Genomic DNA, 23,435 nt, shown 5'->3' with positions numbered 1-23,435 from the left:
CCCTTTCACGTCGATGTTTCTCTCTCTCTCTCTCTCTCTCTCCCCCTCTCCCTCCCTCCCACTCTATCTGAACAAAAAATGGAAAAATGTCCTCGAGTGAGGATAAAAAAAAAATGTTGTTTTTTCCAGAAGTCAAGCCATGTTATAAAATGGACCTTCCAGCCCTGGCATGTGTGGCTCAGTGGTCCAAGCATCGGCCCTTGAACTGAAGGGTCTTGAGCTCAATTCTGGTCAAGGGCAGGTACCTGGGTTCGGCCCTGGCCATCCGGGCACTTGGGGAGGCACCCGGCTCTGTGCCCATGTGTCTCTCTCACGTCAATGTCTCTCTCGCGCCCTCCCTTGCCCTCGCTCTAAAAATCAATGGAAAAATACCCTCTGGTGAGGAATAACACATTTTTTTTTAAAAGGGACTTTCCAGATAATCAAGAGCTAAACTTTTAAATGCACCAACCAAAATACAACTTTTTATAAATTAGAGAAAAGAGTATTATGTATAAATATATATGCATATAAGTACGTGTGTGTCTGTATATATATATATGACTCATTTTTAATATATACTCAACCAGCAAAGTTGAGTTGGTAGCTGCCTAAATAAATTATATATATATATTTTAAACAGCTCCACATTTCTGAAACAAAGTATCATGTGATTAAGATATAAAGTATCATAAACTGATTCCTCATAATACAGGTTACAAATCAGATTCCTGAGGTTAAATTATCTTCCAGGTGGTGGACCTTAGTCTATCTTTCTCCGATCATTTTCCAGGAGTTGTGTTTGGTTCTTTTTATATGGGAAGCTAAAGCTTCACACATACCAAGTAAAGTAAGTAGAAAACGTTTTCTGCAATTGACTCATGAATCAAGACGCCACTTTTTAAATACAGTGATACCTCGGTTCTCGAACGCCTTGACTTTCGACCAAATCGGTATTCGACCAGGAGATTCGAGAACCTTTTGTCTCGGAATCCGAACAAATATTTGGAACTCGAACTTCCGAGATGAGCCGAGTTGAGCCGAATGGCGTTCATTCAGCCCAGCGCGCCTTGCTGGCGTCATCAGTGTGAGTGCAGAGAGAGAGTCACGCTTTGTGGAGAGAGTCACGCTTTACACTGAATTTAACCCTTAGACATACTGTACACTTTTATTTCTTGTTGAGACTTATGTTTTTCTACATATTATATACAAATTAGGCCAGTAAATAGGCATTTTCTGGGGCTTGGAACGAATAAATCCAGTTTCCATTATTTCCTATTGGGTTTCATTGCTTCGGTTCTCGAACAATTTGGTTCTCGACCGTCCTCCTGGAAGGAATTATGTTCGAGAACCGAGGTATCACTGTACAGAAGTCCCTCTTTATCTAAAATTTTGCTTTCCACAGTTTCAGTTAAAAAGGGTCAACCAGGGTCTGAAAATAGTAAATGGGAAATTCCAGAAATAAAACAATTATAAGCTTTAGACTGTGTGCTACTCTGACCACCATGATAAAACCTTAAGCCATCCCACTCTGTCCCACCCAGGACCAGAACCACCCCTTTGCCCAGTGTCTCTACGCTGTAGCGCTCCCTGCCATCAGTCACTGAGCCATCTCCATGGCGACCACAGTGCTTGTGTCCAAGGGGCCCTCATTTTCTTAATCACGGTTCCAAAGCTCAAGAGTAGTGATGCTGGTGGTTCGAAACTGCCAGAAAGAAGCTGGAAAGAGCTTCCCTTGGGTGAAGAGGTTTGCCTGTATAGGGAAATACATAGTATGTGTAGGGCTTTGGCACTATCCACGGTCTCAGGCACCCACCGGGGGTCGTGGAACATCTCTGGTGGATAAGTGGGGGATGTCTGTACATTTCTCATACGCAATCTAGTCCTTTGAAAATGTGCTATAAATGTTAGTTTTCTGTGTCCCCTACTGAAATCTTGCCTTTTACTTAACACCTTCATTCAACATGTCGATATTAAAATTCTGAATAATAAATGTATCCAATAAAAGCCGCAGCAACAGCTTTCAGAAGTGTCCGCGGTCAAAGGTTTCCTCGCAAACCGCGTGAGGGCAGGCGGACAGCACTCACCCGCCCAGAGGTGCAGGCCGTCGAAGCCGTAGGAGAAGAGGTCGTCGCCTACGCCGTTCCCGCCCCACTCCTCGCCGCCGCCGGGGTAGGGCGAGTACCCTTCCGTGGACGCCCAGCCCACGCGCAGGTGGGTGGCTTCAGCTGTCACAAAGGGCTCTGTGTGGTCCACCATCAGTTCGTAGTACCACTTCTTATACTGAGCGGACCCTTCACTGACGCCCAGAAAGATATTGGGTCTCATGCTGTGAAGAGAGAAATGCCCGTGAGAAAATCCGAGCCAACGTTTCCGTTTCAGTCTCCATCTCACTGCTGTGAACACCAGCCCTGCTCTTCCACGACGTGGACACATTCCCGTAAGCACTGCACAGTCACTCCGCGACCGCAGAAGCAGCACCGCGACGGCGTAGGGGGCCCGGCGCCCTGATTCCCGGGCAGTGGCCCTCAAGGCACTAACACGACTTCTTCTCAACCGCTTGTCAGCGTATTTTATTTCATTGGCCATGTGGAGGATGAGGTGCTCCATACAGTTGACCTTTAGAGTTAGCGGAGGTGTTCCTGACCCGGGACAGGGCGACACCATCCTAAGCTAAGGTCTGTGTCACACGGGTGCGGGGCTGAGGCCGCTCGAGACGGCATTGAAGGGCTGAGGCCTGGGGTTCCTACGCCTCCCTGTCCCAGAACCAGAGCATTAGCCACACTGAAAGGCAGTTCACACGGGGCCTGTACCCCCGGTTAACACTGGGGTCGGAGAAGGCCGCAGGAAACACCCCTCCTTAACGGTAGGCCTGTTCTATACGGAAACCAGAAGGACATCTTAAATCAATCCTGTTTTAAGAGCACAACATAAACCAAAGCCCCACATTTGTGTTTAACACAGTGAAGTAGGAGTAGGTCCTGGGGAGCTGCCAGATACAGGATCACAGCTGTTCCTGCATCACAGGTATTTACTTGGCTGTCAGCTGTATTTTTTGTTACTGCTACTGCTATTTAGTTTGAGGGGGCAGCACGGCACAAGCTCGGTCTCCCGAGGCAGGCCTGAGTTCCAGTCCAGCTCCCGAGTTCCAATCTACAAACGCGGATACTCGTGCCGGGAGCAGGCAGGGCAGAGCACACGCGCGGTGCCCAGCACCGTGGCTGCGCCCAGGCCTCCAGGTCTGACACCTCGGAAGAAGATCTACTTGTAAATGTATTTCAACGGCTACATGAGCTTACTATATTCTGGGCATTCTAATTCAATATTTTGATTATACTTGGTGAGCACTTCAAAGTTGGTATTGAAGGGCAGTGTTTTTAGTTATATTGTAAGGTGTGAAGCAACGTTCTGTCCAACTATATCCTATATGGCTGTCAGCCTTCTCCTGCGAGTCAGTGACAGTCCAGCTACACAGCCATGAAACAGAAGTCCGGGTGTACTAGCCTGTGATAAATGAGTATTTCGCTTGGATCATCTATTATTATACCACCTGATTGGTAGAAAATATTCTTACACTATTAACTAGGGAAAGAGATTGTAAAACCCCAATGAAATAAGCAGACCCTCCGCTGTCTGGCTACAGACGGGCACAGGGACTCCGTGGCCAGGCCGCAGCCGGGAGACCGTGCATCGCACCGACCTGCTCACGTGGTTCACGAGGCGCGTCTGCAGCAACAGGTCCCTTCCTGGCAGGAGATTGTCGCAGATGAGGTGCTGGTTGGCACGGACTGCCACCCCGTGGCAGACGCAGAGAGAGCACAGGACGTCTAGAACCTGAGCAGAGAAACTCGGTCAGCGGACTCCCACCTGTTAGACTCGAGATCAGTGGCACAGGGCACAAGCGCAGACACGTCTCAACACGACTGCCCTGCACACACAGGCTGGGACACTCCTTCTCCAGACCCCAGAGGCAACACTAGCAGCACTGCCTGATTATAGAATGAAACATCTGACACCTTTTGAAAATTCTCTTACTTTAAAATATATTTAAGATTATTCCAGAATTCATTCATAGCAATAGAAGGGTTCCCTTACCTTGTGATTTCTTCCATGCTTGTCTAAAAGTGAAATAATGGATTTAATGTGTCCTTCTTTGATAATATTTAGAGCTTCTGGACTTTCCACTAACACACAGTGCAAAACTTCAAGAATGCCTAAAGATGGAGAATGAAAGAGAACATATAAGACCGACTTGTCTACAATCACCGGTGCCTCCCCTTCCCCTCGTTCTTTTGGTTCAGCAGCCATGGTGGGACCAGTAGGTGCACAGCCTATTGGGTCATTTCCCGTACGGATGACTGTGCAGCTATGCCGTCCCACCCTACGTAACTACGTGCTCGGTGTGTGGGTCACGTGGCGGTGTTTGCGAGGGGACTGAGAGCGAAAGATGGTGACATCAGTCTCGTGAGGAAACGTCAGTCCCTCGGGGACAAGGAACAGATGCAGTGTCAGCGCAGGAAGCAGGCAACCCTGCTGGGAGGGGTGTGGAGAAAAGCAGCACCCAGGTGGGCCCGGGGAGCATGTTCACGGCCCTTTTCCCGCCGGGAGAAGAACGGTACAGGGTGAGTGAGGTATGAATGGAGGGCACAGCGGTGTCCTCTGTGTCTATGAGCTGGGATGGTATTTGGGTTACTCCTCACATAAGTTAGATCGTATCTTTCCCTGAAAATGTGATGTACATCATGGTAACTATACAGTTAATAATACTGTATTATATATTTGCAAGTTGCTAAGAGAGTAGATCTTAAACGTCCTCATCACAAAGAAAACAAATTTGTAACTATGTGGTGACGGATGTTACTAGACTTATTGTGGTGATCATTTCACAATATATACAAATATCAAATCACTATGTTGCACACCTGATTTTAATAGAATGTTATATGTCAATCATACCGCTTATTTAAAATAGAAGTCGGAATGGGAACATAAAGATAAAAAGAAAATTCAAATAATTAAAAGATTATTTTGCTTTGATCTATGCAAATAAGTTTTTAAACCTGAAAAAAAAAAGAAACATTTTTAGAAAGAACCATAAAACAGGACACGATGCCCATTCCCACTTGTTCTGCATTACTCCCAGTGTGAATCCGTCCATGAAACCAGTCCCTCCTCGGTGTTCCTGAGCGCAGGTGAGCAGCCGCAGGCCCCGCCCGCCCTCCACACAGCTGACAGTGAACTCTTAATCTACGGGCAAGTCTACATAGGCCTAATCTAATCTTATATTTCACCTAAATTATAGGAACTTATTTTCATTTCATAAATGTAAAATAACCATCCATGAAACCTACCCCTTCCCACACAGAGAGCACACAACTGACAGTACTGAGGGCTGGTGTCAGGGCTGACGAGCACACAGCGGTAAACCAGGGCTGCTCTCCAGGGACTGGCCCTTCAACCCGCATGCTACGCCCAGTGAGGACAGGACCTGAGGTTGACATTTCCAGGTTGGCTTAAACAGCACATCCTGTCTTCCAGACAGTCATCTAGAACGTCCCCGAGAACCTCCAACACTCTTCCGAACACGCACCACCACCGTTCAGTACATGCCTGTGCGACGGCTTCCGGACCGCAACAGTTCTGTGCCCTAACTGACCTGCTGAGTGCATTTCAGTGGCGAGCCCCCCGCTGGTCCCGACCCCCGTGTCGCCTCCCTTCCTAAGCCACCCTCAGACTTGTGCCCTGAAACTGTGATGTCCAACTGCTGAGCTGCAAGAAGTTTTCAAACACGTAGCACCTGCCTATTTAGTCAGGGGTGTTGACCGATTTTCCCTTAAACTGTCAAATTAAAACATCCTAACACAACAACAGCTGTCCAGTGTGAATGAATCAAAATTACTTTGTTGTTTTTTTTTTGTCAAATCAGCAAAAAATACATTTTGTGGTGTGCGCAGAATTGTAGTCATTACTTCATGTGCCAGAGAGGAAACAGGTTGGAAATTGCTGCTCTAGAACATGCATTAATCAATGTCGATCCCTGTGTAGAATCGTCCACAGTTCCCAGACCTCCCGCCCCACGGCACGGTATATCAGTCCCCCCAAGGACGCACTGGCAGAGAATGCCCCCACTTGCCTTCTGTGATCAAGGACAGGGGCTCAGTTTGCTTTTTATTGACAGACATATATGTTTGCTACTTGGCTTCCAAAATTGTGGGAGTTTACCTGGGATCAAAGGTGACTGTGCTGCTTCCTCCTCGTGCCCAGGGCTGCCCAGGGCTGGGCATGGAAGCACGCCCCAGAGAGAAGTGCGGCCCGTGGTCTGACTGCCCATCTGCAGACCCGGCCTGGGGACTTCGCGCCCCGCCAAGCAGGCCTGGGGGATCTCGCACACTTGAAAGGGGCGACCAGAGTGAGACTGGCCGCTGCCCAGACACAGAGGCGAGTGGACATGGCCGTGGTTACTCGCACTCCGCGATCACACGCAAACAGGGAACTGCTGGCTCAGAACCACCAGCACACTGTCTCCTCCCCTGTGGTGACAACTGTTTTGAGAAAATAAAACAAAACTAAAGTAATCCCAGGACACCAAGGCACACGTGGCTTCCGAGGACACTTAGTTCTCAGTGCACGGGGGGGTCCACGGTGGGGTCCAGCTCCGATCCTACAGCCCGCGGAGTAATGACCTGAGCAAGCCCAGAGGAGGGCATGGCCTTCGCGGACAATGTCCACGCGGCAACCTCCGTCTAAGCTGGGGGCAGCAAACAGGAAGGCATCAAACCGGATGCCACTTGGCATGAATCAGACTGCCCCCTAGTGAAGGAAGCGCAGAACTGCGGCCTCACTGCAGCATCAGGGACTTAATCAGAGAAACCAGAATTCCAAGTTATTCACAACACCGGTTGCTTTTCCTTCACCCCGTCCTGGGAGTTAAAATGCATGCAACTTTCTGGTCAAACCTTATTATTAATATACCCAAGGCTCACTGAATGCTAATGGAAATAAGAAAACTTATATTTAGCTCTGGGTAACTACATCTAAACAGTGCCAGACAAGTAACCAGAGTGGGGAAGGGCACTGGGCGGTGACTGAGAACGCAGGTGAAGACGCGCCCACGCCCCAGAGCTGGCAGGGCATCCGAGCCGCTGCCCCGGCGCACGGGGGCTCACAGGCTCTCCAGGAAGGCCAGGGGCGCGATCGTGCGCCGTGTCACGAGGGTTCCAGCATGGACTCCGGCCCAGGGGGGCAGGTCGAGTCCTGGCAGATTTTAGGCAGGTTCCTCCCCTCTCTCTGCTCCAGCGCCCCCACTTCTAAAGCGGAGAGGGCGGTGACCAGCCCCAGGCAGACCTGGGCCCGAGCAGGCTGCATGACATCGCAGCTATTTTATGGTCCTGACGAAGGATACAAGAGACAAATGAACTAACAAAAAGGACCAACAGGGAAACATCATCAATGTGCTTCTTTTTAAACAGAGACTACACAGTAAGAGAAGGTAGATAAACACTGAATGAACACTAATTAGATGGAAAATTCAGGAAAAATACTGAGAGGCAGGAAGAATGAAATTGAGGTTAGTTATTAAAATCAGTTAAATTGGTAAATGCGAGAAAAATTAAGTCAGTCTCTTAGGCCTTGTGCTAGAAGTGAGTGAAATGGTAAAAATGCAACTATGGAAAACAATTATAAAATCAGTCCATTGTATGTTACCAAAGATAAATGCATTTTCTCAAATATGAGGTAGTTGACTTCATTTCAAGAACCATGCTCTGGAAATGTAACTGCCACCATCCGACACACAGGCCCTTAGAAAGGCATGGAGATGACACAGATTTCAGGAAACCCAGCAGCGTTTTCATTCAGAAAGGGAAGTTCTGTGTCTTGACTTCACATTTTGAGGGAGTTCTTTTCCCACTTTTCACATTGCTGGTAAAATATATCAAAATACAGCCCTGACCGGTTTGGCTCAGTGGTTAGAGCGTCGGCCTGGGGTCCCGAGAGACCCGGGTTCGGTTCCCGCTAAGGGCACGTGCCTCGGTTGCAGTTTGTCCCCAGCCCTGGTTGGTCGTGCGGGTGGCAGCCACTCGATGTGTCCCTTCACGTCGATGTTTCTCTCTCTCTCTCTCTCTCTCTCCCCCCCCCCCCTTCCCACGCTATCTGAGCAAAAAATGGAAAAATTTGCTCGGGTGAGGATAAAATATATATACATATATATATGATATATATCAAAATACAGGAAGTGTCCCTGGCTGGTTTGGCTCAGTGGTTGGCGTGCCGGCCCCTGAACTGAAGGGTCTCAGGTTTGATTCCCAGTCAAGGGCACATACCTTGGTTGCAGGTCTGATCCCTGCCTCTCGTTGGGATAATATGGGATGCAACCAACTGATATGTCTCTGTCACTTCGATTTCTCTCTCTCTCTCTCTCTCTCTCTCTCTCTCTCTCTCTCTCTTTCTCTCACCCCCTCCTCCTTCCACTCTCTCTAAAAATCAATAAAAAAATATCCTTGGGTAAGGATTAACAACAACAACAACAAAACACAGGAAGTCCTCCAAATTCAGGTCCTCCCTTCTCTGTGCTCTTTTTCCTTCCGGCGACAACGGCATGCTTTGCCGAGACAGGAAGGAGAACTATGGCAGTACACTGACCTCTCCAGCATCATTCAAAAATCAGTAATTCTTCTTCAGTATCCATTAAATCAGTCACCTTTAGCTGCTACTACATTATTTCAAACCTTTAGAGTGAATATATTTGAAAAATGTATTCTATTTCCTGTCTTCTTAATTGACCCATCAGCATTAAACATACTTTACGTGACTCAGGGGCATTGTTAAAACACCAATCATTGCACTATGACAGATGAGGGCATGGGTGTGGGTGGGTGATCCTGGCATGGGGTAACCAGCTCTGACCCCAACAGCTCACATAAAACAGTTTCTTTAAGTCTCCAGGGCCATCACAGCTCTGACTGACATTTCTCAAAGGGTCTAGGTACAGACCTCCGGGGTGCACCATCGCTGACATTCAGGAAAACCAAAAGCTTTCAACCAGCAGCCAAGTCCCTTCTCCATGGGTCTCTCCTGGAAAACTGTCTCCTCTGCTGTCACCAGTGTTGTGTGCATGACTGGTCACTCAAAGAGGTCACTGTGATTTTTGGGTCACTAGCAGCAGGTCTCATACACAGTCCTGGGGCTCCTGCTCTTTCCAACTCCTCTGTTCACAACTAAGTGGGCATAAAGGAGGAACTTCCTGCAAACAGGATCCGAGGACACACTATTCCACAAGCTGCAAGTTTTTCCGTTTGAAAAATGAGTCTGTGCCCTGCCGGGTTTGGCTGTGACATCTCTGGAGGCATACCATACTTCCAGGTACCAAAAGTTGTGCTAATTTGTGAGCACCGAGCTTTGGGAGTTCAAGACCACGCAAAGACTCCTTACTCCACTGCTACCAGAGGGAACTTCATTCACGGCACCTACTGACAGTGGGAGGGATGGGAATGCCTCCCAAAGAAGGCCACTTTCATCGTTGAAACCTGGGGAGCACAGGACACACACACACCCCCCTCAATAAAGGTCCGCAGCCTCCTGACCGGCCGACCGCTGTTGGCCAGCTCTCTCCTGAAGTGCGTCCGGGGTACGTCCAAGGAAAGCCCAGTCTTAGGGGTCTCTGAACTCTATCAACTGGACTTGCTCACACAAACCTATTCTTTTCAGTTAAATTTGGTGACACAGAAAGCCTGGGACAATGTCTCATTTAACTTTTTCACAGTGGCTGTTCCTACACCCCGCGCAGGTCCTGCACGATGTCTGTATGCACTAGGGATCCTGGTCAACATCAGAGGATCAGAGCGTCCCGCTGCCCCTCTGAGCCTCTCTGTCACCGAGACAAAGAGCTGGGCGGTGGCACTGCCAGGGCTCGGCTCCAGCTCGGTCCTCTCCACTTAGGGCCCGCCGCCCGGGTGCCCGCCGCCCGAGTGCCCGCCACCCAGGTGCCCGCCACCCGAGTGCCCGCCGCCCGGGTGCCCGCCGTCCGGGTGCCCGCCGCCCGGGTGCCCGCCGCCCGGGTGCCCGCCGCCTGAGTGCCCACTGCCTGGGTGCCCGCTGCCTGGGTGCCCGCTGCCTGATTTGTTCCGACATCAGCAGCACCCGGAGCAGCCCCGGAGCAGGCCACCTGACAGAGAAGGTTGGTCATCCAGTCCCTCGTCCCCGTGGAGGGATCATCAGTGGAAGGCACCTGTCCTACGGTTCCCAGAATTCCCCAAGGCGCCGGGGCTTGTTGACACACCCTCTCTGGCCACTTCTCCACCCGTCTCCTGGCCACTCACTTCCCAAGGTCTCCTGCTGGTGGAACCCAATCTATGGTGAGCTGTTTCATTAACACATCTTTTTGCTGACTATTTTCAAGTCTTCATCAGATTTCTACTGACGTTTGCACTCATTTATTTTGATGTTTGCCCAGGGACCTTCTCGGAGGAAGCCGAGCGCTCCCTGAGCCCTGGCTCGACTCTGCTGCTCAGACCGACGCACAGACCACAGCGCAGTGCGGACGACACGCAGAGGCCTGTTCAGTTCCAGATGGAGGCAGAAGATGCTGCACTTGTCAGCCAGCATGAAACCATGTGTATGTGAGTGCACACAACACACACAGGACATCGACATACATGTCACAACTTGCAGGGTGCGCAGAAGTAGGTTTACAGTTGTCCCTATGGAAGCAATACGGTAATAAATCCTAATACAAGAGTAAACTCTGTTTCATGTACTCACAACTGTAAACCTACTCTTACTTCACCCTGTATCCATAAATGTATATATTTATGCATATGTGTGCATATCATTATTGTTATTGTCTCTAAAAACTAAGCAACATTCTATTTCCTCTGGACAAGAAGTCATTAATTAAAAGCCAAATGTAATAACTACAGTAGAGAAAACTGTTCAGTGAACAGATTTTAGATACTTCAAAATGTTTTTTGTGCTACAAGGTACATAGAACAGGTTCTGAGCCTGAGGTGAGGGACCTGGTTTCCATCTTGGCCACAACATGAGTTCTGGCGTCTCCAATCAGTCATGTACATGTGCTGTGCCCCGACTTCCTTCCTCGGAAGGGAGCACGTCTGCCTGGGCTCTCAGGCCCTCCCACCGGGCGCGCACTGTGCTCCCTGAGTGGGCTCAGGGACTCCGCTGAAGGCAGAGGTGCCCGGACCACCGCGGGCCCGAGGGAGAGGCCGGCAAACAGCAGCTCATCCCGGGGGGCTGCGCATAACTCCCTCTCTCAGACCGCCAGCCTCCACCACGGCTGAGCACAGGGACATGTGACACGTCCTCTCCTTCTCTCCCCTCTTGTCCTCTGAGCATATTTTTTAAGTGAAGCTGCTGACTGATCAGCATTGATCCTCTGTCTGAAGGTCGCTCTGCTCCTCTCTCCTCCCGGGCACTCCTGGGCCAGGAGAAGGACCTTCTGTACCGACTGCAGCTTACCAACCGTTCTGCACACTTGACCCAAGGATGTATCCATTTTCATAGCTGCTGCCCAAACCATACTGCCACTAATTTGATCACTTCTTCTGAGTAGTTATTCCGTTTTCTCCTCATCCGATATATCGTCATCTCCTTCATGCTATGACGCCCAGGAGACCCTCGTTTTATAGTCCTCGTATCTTTTTTTAATCAACAATATCCTTCTCTGCACTATTTCTGCCACTGTACAATCCAGCAACATCTTGGGACTTGTTGTGACTCAAATGTCTCTTCTTTCTGAATCTTCAAATTCTGAAACTTCACTCTGTAACTTAAAATGTCTCTCTTCGACCACAACCATCTGTTCTTCTATCTATCCATTTAGTTCCAACAAACCTGTCCTTGAATGGGTCTCTGGCAATGTGAAAGCCAGTAAATTATTTTCGTATTGACAGGCATTGTCTTAAGTGAATTCATTCATTCATTCATTCAGTCAGTCAGTCATTTAACAAATCCTAGAAGCACCTACTAGCTCCCATGAGAGATACAGAGATACAAAGATGAAATCATGCCCTACCTTCAAGTTCGTTACTAGTGTAGGAGATTGAGGGGAGATTCGGGGCACTGGTGCTACAGAGGGACAACTAACGAAACACCCCCACGGTGGAGGGGCGGCGAGCTCAGGGAGTTCAGGGTGGCTGTGGCTGAGGCCACCCTGCCGCCAGGCATTTAGGTCGACCTGGGCGTCAGCAGTAAGTCTCCACAACACCAAACACAACTAATATGTGTCTCAGAGGCTGGTGGATCAGGGTTATTGCCTATGACTATTTTACTATGACACAGACTGTTAATTATTTACTAAGTCTCTTTAAAATACCATGCTAAATGATTTAGAAAACATCTAAATTTTTGTGAATAGTCATCTGAACACAAGTTAAAAACGAGAATTGCGAGCCAACCCTCTCATCTGTATGTGAGGAATACTTGCTTAGGGGACGATGGGGCCCGGCTCTGTGGGGCTGTCAGGACTCGCTCTTTATAAGTGCAAATGAACAAGATACTGTCAGGTGGCTTTCCAGTAAGTAAAATATCTAGCCTACCAAAAGGAAAACATGTATACTGCACTGAACCCCAGAGTGTGTCTTAATGCCTTAAAGGACATAAGCTAGAAGAATTCTGGAACTTACGAGGGAAAAGCTAGAAAACGTACCAGAAGAAGCTTCCAGTCTTTCCAGTCGGCTGACCAGCCAGTCGAGGGAGCCAGAAAACTGGGCACAGTTTTTACGATTTCCTCTAATTAGAGCCGCTGCAAAAGAAAAGGTAGATTTTATATTCGTGTGATTTTCTAGTTCCAAATGCAACCAGCTAATAGTGGCCCTAAAATATTGGATCAAGAACAAAAAACCTCTACTTTATATCTAAAATATACCAATGCGCATACCCGCACAACAGAGGCGTCGCCAAAGGAACTGGTTGGTATTAGCAGGGGAGGAACCATCACCGTGCATTAGAAGGGATTATTCCGAGGAGGTAACGTTCACACCGGGGGCTGATAATGAAGGATAATGCAGAAACCAGTGTCCTGGGAGTTCCCTCACTTGGGATATAAGACTCACTGCTTGTAATTAGTTGAAAGACTAAATTACTGAATTTCCCTAGAGCTCAGTTTTCTCACCCATATAATGAAGAAGCGAAGAGCACATCGGTTTTCCTGAAAACACAGCACTAAGTAGGGAAACAACTGGCAACCGCAGCAGGCACGGGGGGATGGAGTTAAGGAGACAGAGGGGAGAGTTAAGGAGATGGGGGGGCAGTAAGTCTGAAAACCTGTTTCCTTCCCATCGCGAGGTTCAGTGCATTTCAAGGACTGCAAACTCCTGCAGTGAGGTCACCCACCCCCACCTTGCTGAGCCTCACATTTTCTATGCTTCTTTGACAAAGAATTTATGAAATTGCTCTGTGACCTTTATGATCTCTTTCAACCCACTTGTCTACTCCATGGAAAACATTCAATGTTGCAAAGTCATTCAGTTCTTTCAGAATAAATCTGGTGACTATTTCATGTAACTTATACTCGGACACGCTTGTGATCGCTCAGAAGCAGTGTCCTGCTTCCAGAGGGTGGTGAGAGCCTCACTTTCTGTGCTAGTCGATGAAGAAAGCAGCTGCCCTGGACCAGGACAGAGGCTGGCAGTGCTGGGCGGGGCTCCTCTCTAGCAGAGCAGGGCCCCAGTCACCAGGCAGCGACTCCAGCCCTTCCTCACCTTCCCCTGGGCTCCCCACAGCTGTTGCGGGACCTGGAGAGAGGCGAGAATCGAGACGGAGAAGGCAGGAGGGCCCCATCGCACAGCGGAGGGGCAGAGCCGGCACAGGTGGCAGAGGGGCCCTCTGCACAGAGCCAGCCTCCCCCGGGCGACGGCTAGGACAGGGCACCTGGGGGAGGCCCGTGGAGAGCACGCGGAGCCTGCGAGCTCAGGGACGTCTAATCTTACGGGGTCTCGTCTGTTCAAAATTTAACTCACTCTTTTCATTTTACTTCAGGTTTTTAAAAGGAAAGATATTAAATATCTTCTAGATGTCAAGTGTGACCGATAAGGTGAGTCTTAAAGGAAAAACAACGGGAGAAGAAGCCCGTTCAGTGAACCGCGGGGCGTTCAGGAAGCCCGAGCAGTGGGCCGGAGAGAGCTGCGCCCAACGCTGTGAGCAGAGCTGGCACCGGCCGGGCTCTCGGACAACGATCCAGCGGAAGCAGGACGCAGCAGGGGAGGCAGAAACAAAGAGAAAACCAAAGCACTTACAATGCAAACTCTCTGCTAAATAACTTCGAGGTAGTAGGGCATCAATGCCACAGTCGCAGGGTGGCTAATAAATATGGAAAATAGGAACGCCCCCTAAAATGCCAACCATGGAGGGTCAAACTGCACTGACTGCACTCAGGGACCAATGAACTAAACACTTTGATTGCCAAGTAACAGAATGAAAAATGTTAACTAAACATTCCTTTCAAAACACAGAAAAAGAACACCAAATAAATATAAATAAAATAGGAAAAATAAATAGTAATAAAAGTAGAAATGAGTAATAAAAGTAGAAACAGAAGTGATCTATGAAAATAAGAGTAGACTGATCAATATAGTCAAGTGCTTTTAAAAATATAAGCTAAATACCAACTACTTTAATCAGAAAAGAGAAAATGAACAAAGTTAAAAAGAAAAAGGAATTATACACACAGCCACTGCATTCATCTCTGAAACGGAATTTTTTAATACTTAGGGAGGAAACGGACTTTAAATACTTTTTTTCCACCAAAACTGACCCAAACAAGAAAATCTAAACAGAATAATAAACATGAATAATATTGAGAAATATGTCAGAGAGCTAAAAGTCTTTCTATGTTCAGGAAATGGGAAATTTCCGAACCGAACCCTCCCAAGTAAAGAAGCAAAGGAGCCCCTCCCCCGTTCACCACCCCGTCCAGCTGGGAGGTCAGCGTCTAACTGTCTGTGCATAAAGAGAGGCAGAGGGAACTCTTCAAATACAAGCTCTTCTACAAGAATGGGATTTCCAAAAAAAAAAAGAATGGGATTTCCAAGCATATTCGGAAGCATGTCAGCAACCTTCAGTCCAGCTGGGGTTCATCCCTCCATGAGACAGAAAGGCATGAGGAAATCTGTGACTGTCTCCATCCACCCTGAAATGTGTATATTCCCAGCAGAAACGTTAACTGTGTGAAGCCAAATTCCGACTGCAGTTATGAACGTGTGTGCCCGCGCACGGGGCGTTGCACAGGTGAAGGGACTGTGCGGTGTCTCACTCAGCAAGTTGGTTCAGAGGAGACCACGTGAGTGAGTTTGTAAGTGATGGGAACGTATAAGAAACACAAGGAAGGTCACAACTGTTGTTAACAGCAAAACACTGGGACAGCCTGAGTGTGGACTAGGGAATGACAACACAGCCCTTCGCTGGGTGGTGACGGCCACCAAAGGGATGGAGGTCGCCAGGAAGCTGCCCCGGTGGACGGCAGTGGGAGCAGGCTCTCAGAGGACGCTCACAGCACGACTCCGTTTCTGTGACAGGCGTGCACACGCCCAACAGAAGCACATGCACAGCATAGAGAAACTGTTCTTTAGAATATCTCTCGGAGAACGCGAGTGCCTTTGGGGAATACGACCTGTGAAGTTCTCGGGACAGAAAGGAGACCTTGAGGAAGGTCGTGAGGGCAGGGCTGCCCCCCTTGGCCGAAAGGGGGATTTTCTTATCCTAGGACACGAGGGAAGATGAACAGAGCTAGGAGGGGAAAGGGTGATAAATCCTGTTAAAAAACTCACAACTGCTCAACAGGAACGGCAGTTTGTACGGACCAGTGAGGAGGTGATGGTCTGTGGCGGAGAGGTCCTGTGACCTAGAGGGACACAGATGACAACGAAGCGTGGACGTGCGACTGGTGCCCCAGAATGCACAGCTGCCCGAGGGAAGCCTGAGCCCGTCTATGTCCATGAACCTGGAATTCGGAGGAAGGCCACCGCCCACGTCTCCGTGGGGCAGCGCCCTGTGCAGGGGCACATACCACGCCCTGTCCAGGTGTGCAAGTAGAGTGCAAGATGGGTTATTTGTGTACAATGTTGTGTGGACGCGCAAAGAAATGTTTTAAAGATTACATACTGGCCCTGGCCAATGTGACTCAGTTGGCTGGAGCATCACCATCCGATGCACTGAAGGGTCCGGGCTCCATTCCTAGACGGGCGCACACCAGGGTTCCAGGTTTGATCCCTGGTCGAGGTGCGCACAGGAAGCGGCAGTTGGACGTTTCTCTCTCACATTGATGTTTCTCTCTCTCCCTCACCCATCCTCTCTAAAATCAATATATCCTCGAGTGAGGATTTAAAAAAATATTAATACTAATAAAGATTACACATTGAAATGTGATATTAAGTTTAAAAGTAGTTTCCACCTTTCTTCCATTATCTAATTTTTTATTAGTATCTAATTTTTTCATTATAAAGATGTATTCATTTTAAAATCAAATGGTGTAATAAAAAAACTGTATTTCCCAAATGAAAAAGTAGAACAATGGCAACGGCTATCAGAGGTCTCAGAGGGCCGCTCTCACCTCCAACGAACAATGAGAACTTTATTTATTTATTTTTATTATTATTTTTAATATATTGATTTTAGAAAGAGAGGAGGGGAGAGGGAGAGAGAGATAGAAACATTATGAGAGAGAACACTGACTGACCGCCTCCTGCATGCCCCCCACTGGGGATCAGGCCCACAACCTGGGCATGTGCCCTGGCCGGGAATGCGAACCGGTGACCTCTTGGTGCGTGGGTCGACGCTCAACCACTGAGCCACACCGGCCAGGCAACAATGAGAACTTTATATGGTGCTTCAAGGTGCATAAACAAACTAGACAGAAGTCCTTTCTTCAAAACAGGACAAGCACACTGAACTTTCAAATACTCTTCAACTGCCGGCTACTCGGCCTTAAGGACGGCCTAGATGCGTCATCCTCCACCCGTCGTGGGCAACCCCGACGTCAATGAAGGAGCGGTGCCATCGCCTGCCACAGGCACAGGGACTCAGCTGAGAACTTCCAACACGCCCACCAGGAAGGTCAGCTCTCGGCCACTGCCAGGACCCTCAGGCGCGGCGCCCCAGAGCCCAGGGCATGCGGCCACGTGCCAGGTAAGAGCTGTGAGGTCCTCTCCCACCTCTTTACCCGGACAAGGAGGAGAAGGTAGAAGAGACAACAGTGTGTCCCTGTCACACAGAGATGGCTTCAAGCCGGCAGCTTGGATTCTGCAGACTGTGCTCAGTCCAGGGCCTAAGCTGCTCCCCAACAATCTCCTCCTGCTTGAATGTTTTATGTAGAAGAGATAACAGGGTGGGGAGGGGGGCCACTGGCCAGTGTGGCTCAGTGGCTACAGCATCGGCCTGAGCACCAAAGGGTCACAGGTTTGATTCCCGGTCCAGGGCACGTACCTGGGTTAAAGTTTCAATCCCTGGCCCCAGTCTGGGGGTGTGCGGGAGGCAACCAATTGATGTCTCTTTTCCATCAATGTTTCTCTCTCTCTCTCCCCCTGCCTCCCTCTCTCCCTTCCACTTTCTCCAGAAATCAATGGAAAAAATATCCTCAAGTGATGATTAACAAAAATATTAAGTAAATAATAAATGAAGAAGGCTGTGTATAAGCAGATAAAGAAAGTAGGTATCTTACAAAACTGGTTATAAAAGAAATTTCCATTAAAAATATATTAAAGTCTTTGTCCTTTCATAGAGAGTAGATCATTATCAATGTGAAAATATACTGTACTGCATTGATAAACGCTCTCCAGGGCTTCCTGGGGCACACGGCAGGGACCGTCTGCGGCACAGACAGACACCTGACGTGAGCGTGTCTGAGGCCAGCGCCCTTCCGGCTCAGCTCCGCTGCCCCCGTGTCCTCGGCGCTTAGGAAGACCTGAATAATTGCTCTACCCTTGGTCAGTCTTCAAGGTCTCAGAAACCGGAAACTTCCGGCACGCTAAGAAAACAGCAGTCTACCCTGTGTGTTCACACTTTGAGTCCTCATTAAACGAGTATGACAGACACAGAGCCAAAGAGCCATTTCTCAGCCTCTGTAGAAGGGTGGCCACTGCAATCTCCTACCGGGACAGAGGCAGGTGACCACAGCCAGGCCCTCAAACCTCCAACCCTGTGTCTGGAGCACCCCAGTCCTCCGGGTGGTAGGCTCATACATCTCATAACTCAAAATCATCAATTCTGCCACTCTCTACCTAAAATACGTATTAAATATATTCACGTTGAATTTTAAAATGTTATAGAGTATCATTCCCACCTCCTCCTTTTCCTTCAAGCCAAATCAACCCGCTGAAAAAGGAAAAAAAAAAACAGAAGACCCCTTGTTTCAAACATAACCCAAGGAGAACGCACTGTCTCCCTGTCTGGGAGAAGCAGGAGGAGGCTTTCCAAATTGGGAGTTAATGGCACTTGAACCAAACTCTCTGACGGCCGGGAAAGGACTGTGATGGAAACACCTTCCTGAACTCCAGTCCCGCTGCAGGTCGGAGCCGTGCCCAGACACGGGGAGTCCACGCTGAGCAGACACGCTCCCCTCTCGTGGTTACGCTGACTGCATTCCACACATAAGTTTTTCTCATCATGAAACCAGATTTGCTATAATAAAAACTAAAAATCAAGAGTAGTCAAAGGAACATTTAAAGAACAAAACCTCTTATAATTCTATTCACCAGAAACCACCACCAAGAAAACCACCCTGCGTATATGGAGAGTTCTCCACGAGCACTGGATACACATGTTCTAGTTTCTCACCGAACAGGAATTGATACAATAGCGCTTCCTTCCATCACCACCTGTCTGCCATTACACACTTAAGTTAACTGCTTTCTCAACTGTAAAAGTAATCCACGTAAATAGGTTAAGATAACACACAGAAAGCAGACCTCTGCTGAGAAGCAGCCACCTAGTTGTCTGTGCACCCTCCAGAAATTCCCAACGAACACACAAGAATATGCTCTTCTCTGCACACATTAGTGGTTCGCAGTTGGACTCACTGAGCACACAGTGAGCAGCTGGCTCTTTCGCTTCACACCACATCCTGAATTGTCATACTAAAAAATCAGCAAGCTACCCGATTTCATACAATTTCACGAACAATACATTTATCTATATTTTCAGTGATGACATAGTATTATACCACACAGGTGTACTATTACTTATGTATCAATAAGTAATTTATACCAATCCCCTACTGAGAGAAAACTGGTTTTCAATTGTACGTTCTTCATTTTGCAGTGGACATCCTTCTTACTTGTACAAATATTTCTCTAGAATATGTTTCTTTTTATGTTTTGATTGATTTTTTTAGAGAGAGAGGAAGGAGAGGGAGATAGAAACATGGATGTGAAAGAGTCATCAATGGGCTGCCTCCTGCACACCCCCACTGGGGATCGAGCCCGAAACCCAGGCACATGCCCGGACCGAGAATTGAACTGGAACCTCTCAGTCCATGAAATGCCACTCAATCCACTGAGCCACACCAGTCAGGCTAGAATACGTTTTTTAAAGCAGAATTTCTGAGAGTAAAAGGATATATGCCTTTTAAGTTTCATGTATATTGCCAATGGGTGATTGTTCAGGTTTTGAATATCAACAATTTGTACTCTCACCAAGAACATATTACCCAGCATTTTTCTCATTGATGGCGAATTACCAAATTTTTATCTATATCAATATAATAAGTAAAATAGAATCCTTATTTATTACTTTAATTTGCATTTCTTTATTTGCCCTGCTGAGAACCTTTTACGATTTTATTTATTGTTCTGCAAGCTACTTGTCTCCACGTGTTGTCCGTTCTTTTATTCAATGGTATTTCCTTTTCTCATGGATTTATGAAAACTCTACTTTCATATGGATTGTGTGTTTTACCAAATTTCCATCTGTTTTTCATTTTGTAATGACAGTATTGTAAGTTTTCACTTTCTGTAGTCAAATTTATCAGTCTTGCATTAGTCACTCAGTGACGTGATTTAACAACCTGCCGAGTGGCCATCATCGTTGCGGGCAGCTCTGAGTCACACTGTTGTCTGTCTCCCCCAACCACAGCTCTGAGAGCAGGGACCTTGTCCCGGTCACCGCTGGCCAGGGCACCTCCCACAGCAGTCACTCTGTCAATCTGTGATGAACGAATGAAGCTTCCCTTCAAACCTAATTCACTGGACTCCGGGCCCTGTGCTCCCGCCACACGGTCTGGGCTGCCCGGCAGGTCCCTTAGGAGGCCGCGAACAGAGGGAGGAGGCAAGACGCTCTGGAAACAGACCAGAGGCGAGAAAGCTTTCCTGAAGGGACCTTCATGATGTACGTGTGGGGGATTTACCAAAACCCTCTCAGGAGCAGCGATGTGAAAATATAAATGTTAAGGGTGAGTGTGTGTGTACGAAATATGTCTCTTATTTCATAAAACAGTATAAAAGCCACAAAATATTCATGTGCCTGAAATCAACATTCTTAGTGACAGATGTGGTTATTATACTGTGACCCTCTTTACATACATGAGTTTTAAGGGATTCTAATTATGTCAATTTAAGTAACAGCACCCTCAAATCCTTTCTTAATCAAGTGGGATATAAATAGTTAAGGAAATAGACACATTTAAGAAATGTATATTTGGTATACATGTGTGTATATATATTTCTTTTTTTTTTTTAATCCTCACCCAAGGATACATTTCCATTTATCTTTAGCTAGAGTGGGAGGGGGGGAGAGAGAGAGAGACATCGATTAGTTGCCTCTCTGACCAGGGCCAGGGACTGAACTGCAACCGCTGTATGAGCCCTTGACCAGAATGGAACCTGCAACTCTTTGGTCCATGGGCCCACACTCTAAACACTGGGCCAAACCAGCCAGGGCAACATACATGTTTGTTTTCCTTACGAGCACGTGCACTCCCCACTACGTGGCTCCAGACACCAGAAGGATGGGCTGCACCGGATCAGAGGGAAGGACTAGGAGAAGCGATGCTGAGCGACTGCAGGTAGAATGCGTGAGGACACAGGCAAAAAGGAAGGGACAGACCAGCACAGGGCCCCAGGGTCCAAAGACCGGAAAAGACGAACGTTTGCCAAATATCAGAGTCAACTAAAACCCACGAGGAAGTGTGAGCCCTGGAAGTCTGGCATTAAGGCTGGTGGAGAGGCGGTGGAGACACAGGTTAACCAGAAACCCAACAGTATCCGGTGATCAGCGAGAGCTCAAGGATTTATATCTTGATCTTAGATTTTTGCCTTTGAAGAAAAGGCCATAAGGGTGGAGGAGTAACAGGTCCTCCGCTGTGAGGCGAGAAGACTCGATGGACACACCCACCCTGCTACAGAAAGTCCACTGCAAGGGGATCTCTTCAGTGTCTTTATTTATTCTATGAGTGAACATTTCAAGTGGACACCTTCGCTTGTTCCCCGCCTTCTCTGTGGCCAGCCTCTGTTTGCCAGCCAGGCAGTCCAGGGGCGAGGCCACAGTTTCGGGAGTGGGTCGAAGCCAGGCTGTGGCATCCCCAGCCTCCTGCCGGAATGAGCAGGTCAGACAGGGCCACAGGCACGGCCCCGGGCCAATGAGAAGGAAACAGCATGCTCCTCCTCCCGAGATCTCCAGGAGAGCCATCACTTGTCTGCGTGCGGGCGCACACCCGGCCCTGAGAGCTGAGCGCAGCCCGCTGCCCCAGGGAAGCCTGCCTGGAGGCAGCTGAGGCCTCGGGGCAGGGCCGGCAGCAAGGGCTGGTGCTGCTGCGACGGTCACTGTGCCCACCGCTGCCGACTTCGGCCCTCGGAGGCCGTCTGAGTGCAGGTGCTCTAACGATACATCACTGCACCTTCAGCCACAGCCATTTCTCTCCATTTGTAAGTTGCTTAGAAATCACATCCTAGCCATGTTTCCATTAACAATCAAACCAGAAAACACATTATGAAAGAGCTGATATGAAACATGAATTAAATGCATATTATACATACGTGTCCACCACAATAATGTTCCCTGTGCGTGTAACCCTTTGTCACCCTGAAACACAGACGAGGCACCTCTTTGCTGAAGCATCAGCCCGTCACAGGAGTCTGGGGTCAGGACAGCGTGTAAGGCAGTCAGCTGTCCCCGTGAGCACAGGGCTCGGGCCATCGGTGCCACCTCCAAAGCTGGGCGAGATCCACTGTCCCTCTCTATCCCAACCTCGGGCTAATTCACTAGCTTGCGAAAGGGTGAGACCTCAGCCCCTCCGTGGTTCTTGATGAGACGGCAGAAGCCACGACAGCGGTGCAGACCAAGTACGCCAGACCTGTGTCCGCAAGGAGCCCACAGGAATGCAGCGCGAGCCAAGGCCAGTGTCCCTCACTGCTGGCCAGGAGCTCTGGAACTTCAAAGGCAGGTCCCAGAAAGGCGAGGAGGAGACTGGGGAGAGCCCTGGGCGGCGGGGGGCGGGGGAGGTGGCAGGTTTTACAGAATCTAAAGGGAATATTTAATGCTCACCCACACAGGGCCCCACCTACGAACGCACCCTGGACGTCTCTCCCGGAACCAAAGACAAAGCCACGGCTCTGGCCGCGTGTCACACACAGATAATTAAACCAAACCTCCCTGGATCCCTTGCAGCTCAGGCAACACCAGCAGCCTCAGTAGGAAGAGGGTCATCAAACCGCGGTAAATGCTCAGGTGTCACTCTACATAGACACAGCAGGTCCTGACTGGTTTGGCTCAGTGGTTGGAGCAATGGCCCGAGGACCGAACAATGTGGGTTTGATTTGGGTCAGGAGCACGTGCCAAGGCTGCGGTTCGTCCCGGCCCCGGCCGGGGTCCTGCGGGAAGCAACCAGTGGATGCATCTCTCTCACTTCGAAGTTTCTCTGTCCCTGTCTCCCTCACTCCCTCCCACTCTATCTGAAAATCAACGGAAAAATATCCTCAGGTGAGGATTAAAAAAAAGTTAAATAGCGCAGTTGCCTTGAAAACCCAATCTTCCTTCTTACCCAGCAACTCATACAGAGAGTTCAGAATCGACTTCCAGGACTCCCCGGCCTCTCTCCCAGCGGCCTCGGCGAAGTGGGCGGCACTGCTGTAGACGTGCAGCCGGTCCACGCACTGCAGCACCAGGCTGATCATCCCCTGCGGACAGAACCACCGTCAGAGACGCGGGGACAGCGCACGCGGAAGTGCGCAGCTGGCTTCAAAACGAAGCCTGGCCTAGCTGAGCTTGTCAGTCACTATGAAAATCGAGATCATGTATTCGAGGGACAAGCAGTAACACCGGCATGCAAAACAAAATATTCTGGAAATAATTCAAATGGTTGTTGAATTCTGACTCGCTCTCAAATAGAAGCAGAACAATATAAAAGTACAAATCTCATCCTTATATTTACAAGGTTTACTAAGACATTCATGGATCAGTCATAACAGTATTCTACTGTGGTCAAGGGTTCCGAGTGTGCCGCCCACATGGGGCAC

The 23,435-nt window shown here is 48.7% G+C and overlaps 1 protein-coding gene across 1 annotated transcript in view; it reads right to left on the bottom strand.

Moving 5' to 3' along the window:
* RYR2 (ryanodine receptor 2) overlaps positions 1-23,435 on the bottom strand; it is a 450,374-nt gene that overhangs the window by 269,750 nt on the left and 157,189 nt on the right. Inside the window, exons 17-21 of the mRNA XM_036277752.1 lie at positions 22,961-23,096; positions 12,641-12,736; positions 4,075-4,193; positions 3,680-3,813; positions 2,067-2,308 (exon numbers count right to left, since the gene is read on the bottom strand). Coding sequence (XP_036133645.1) covers positions 2,067-2,308; positions 3,680-3,813; positions 4,075-4,193; positions 12,641-12,736; positions 22,961-23,096 — 727 coding nt within the window. The remainder of the gene's footprint in view (positions 1-2,066; positions 2,309-3,679; positions 3,814-4,074; positions 4,194-12,640; positions 12,737-22,960; positions 23,097-23,435) is intronic.

The sequence above is a fragment of the Molossus molossus genome, unplaced genomic scaffold (assembly GCF_014108415.1).
Source record: "Molossus molossus isolate mMolMol1 unplaced genomic scaffold, mMolMol1.p scaffold_m16_p_23, whole genome shotgun sequence".
Lineage (NCBI taxonomy): Eukaryota > Metazoa > Chordata > Mammalia > Chiroptera > Molossidae > Molossus > Molossus molossus.
Note: the sequence above shows the minus strand (reverse complement) of the source record. Positions and strands in the feature narration are given on the sequence as shown.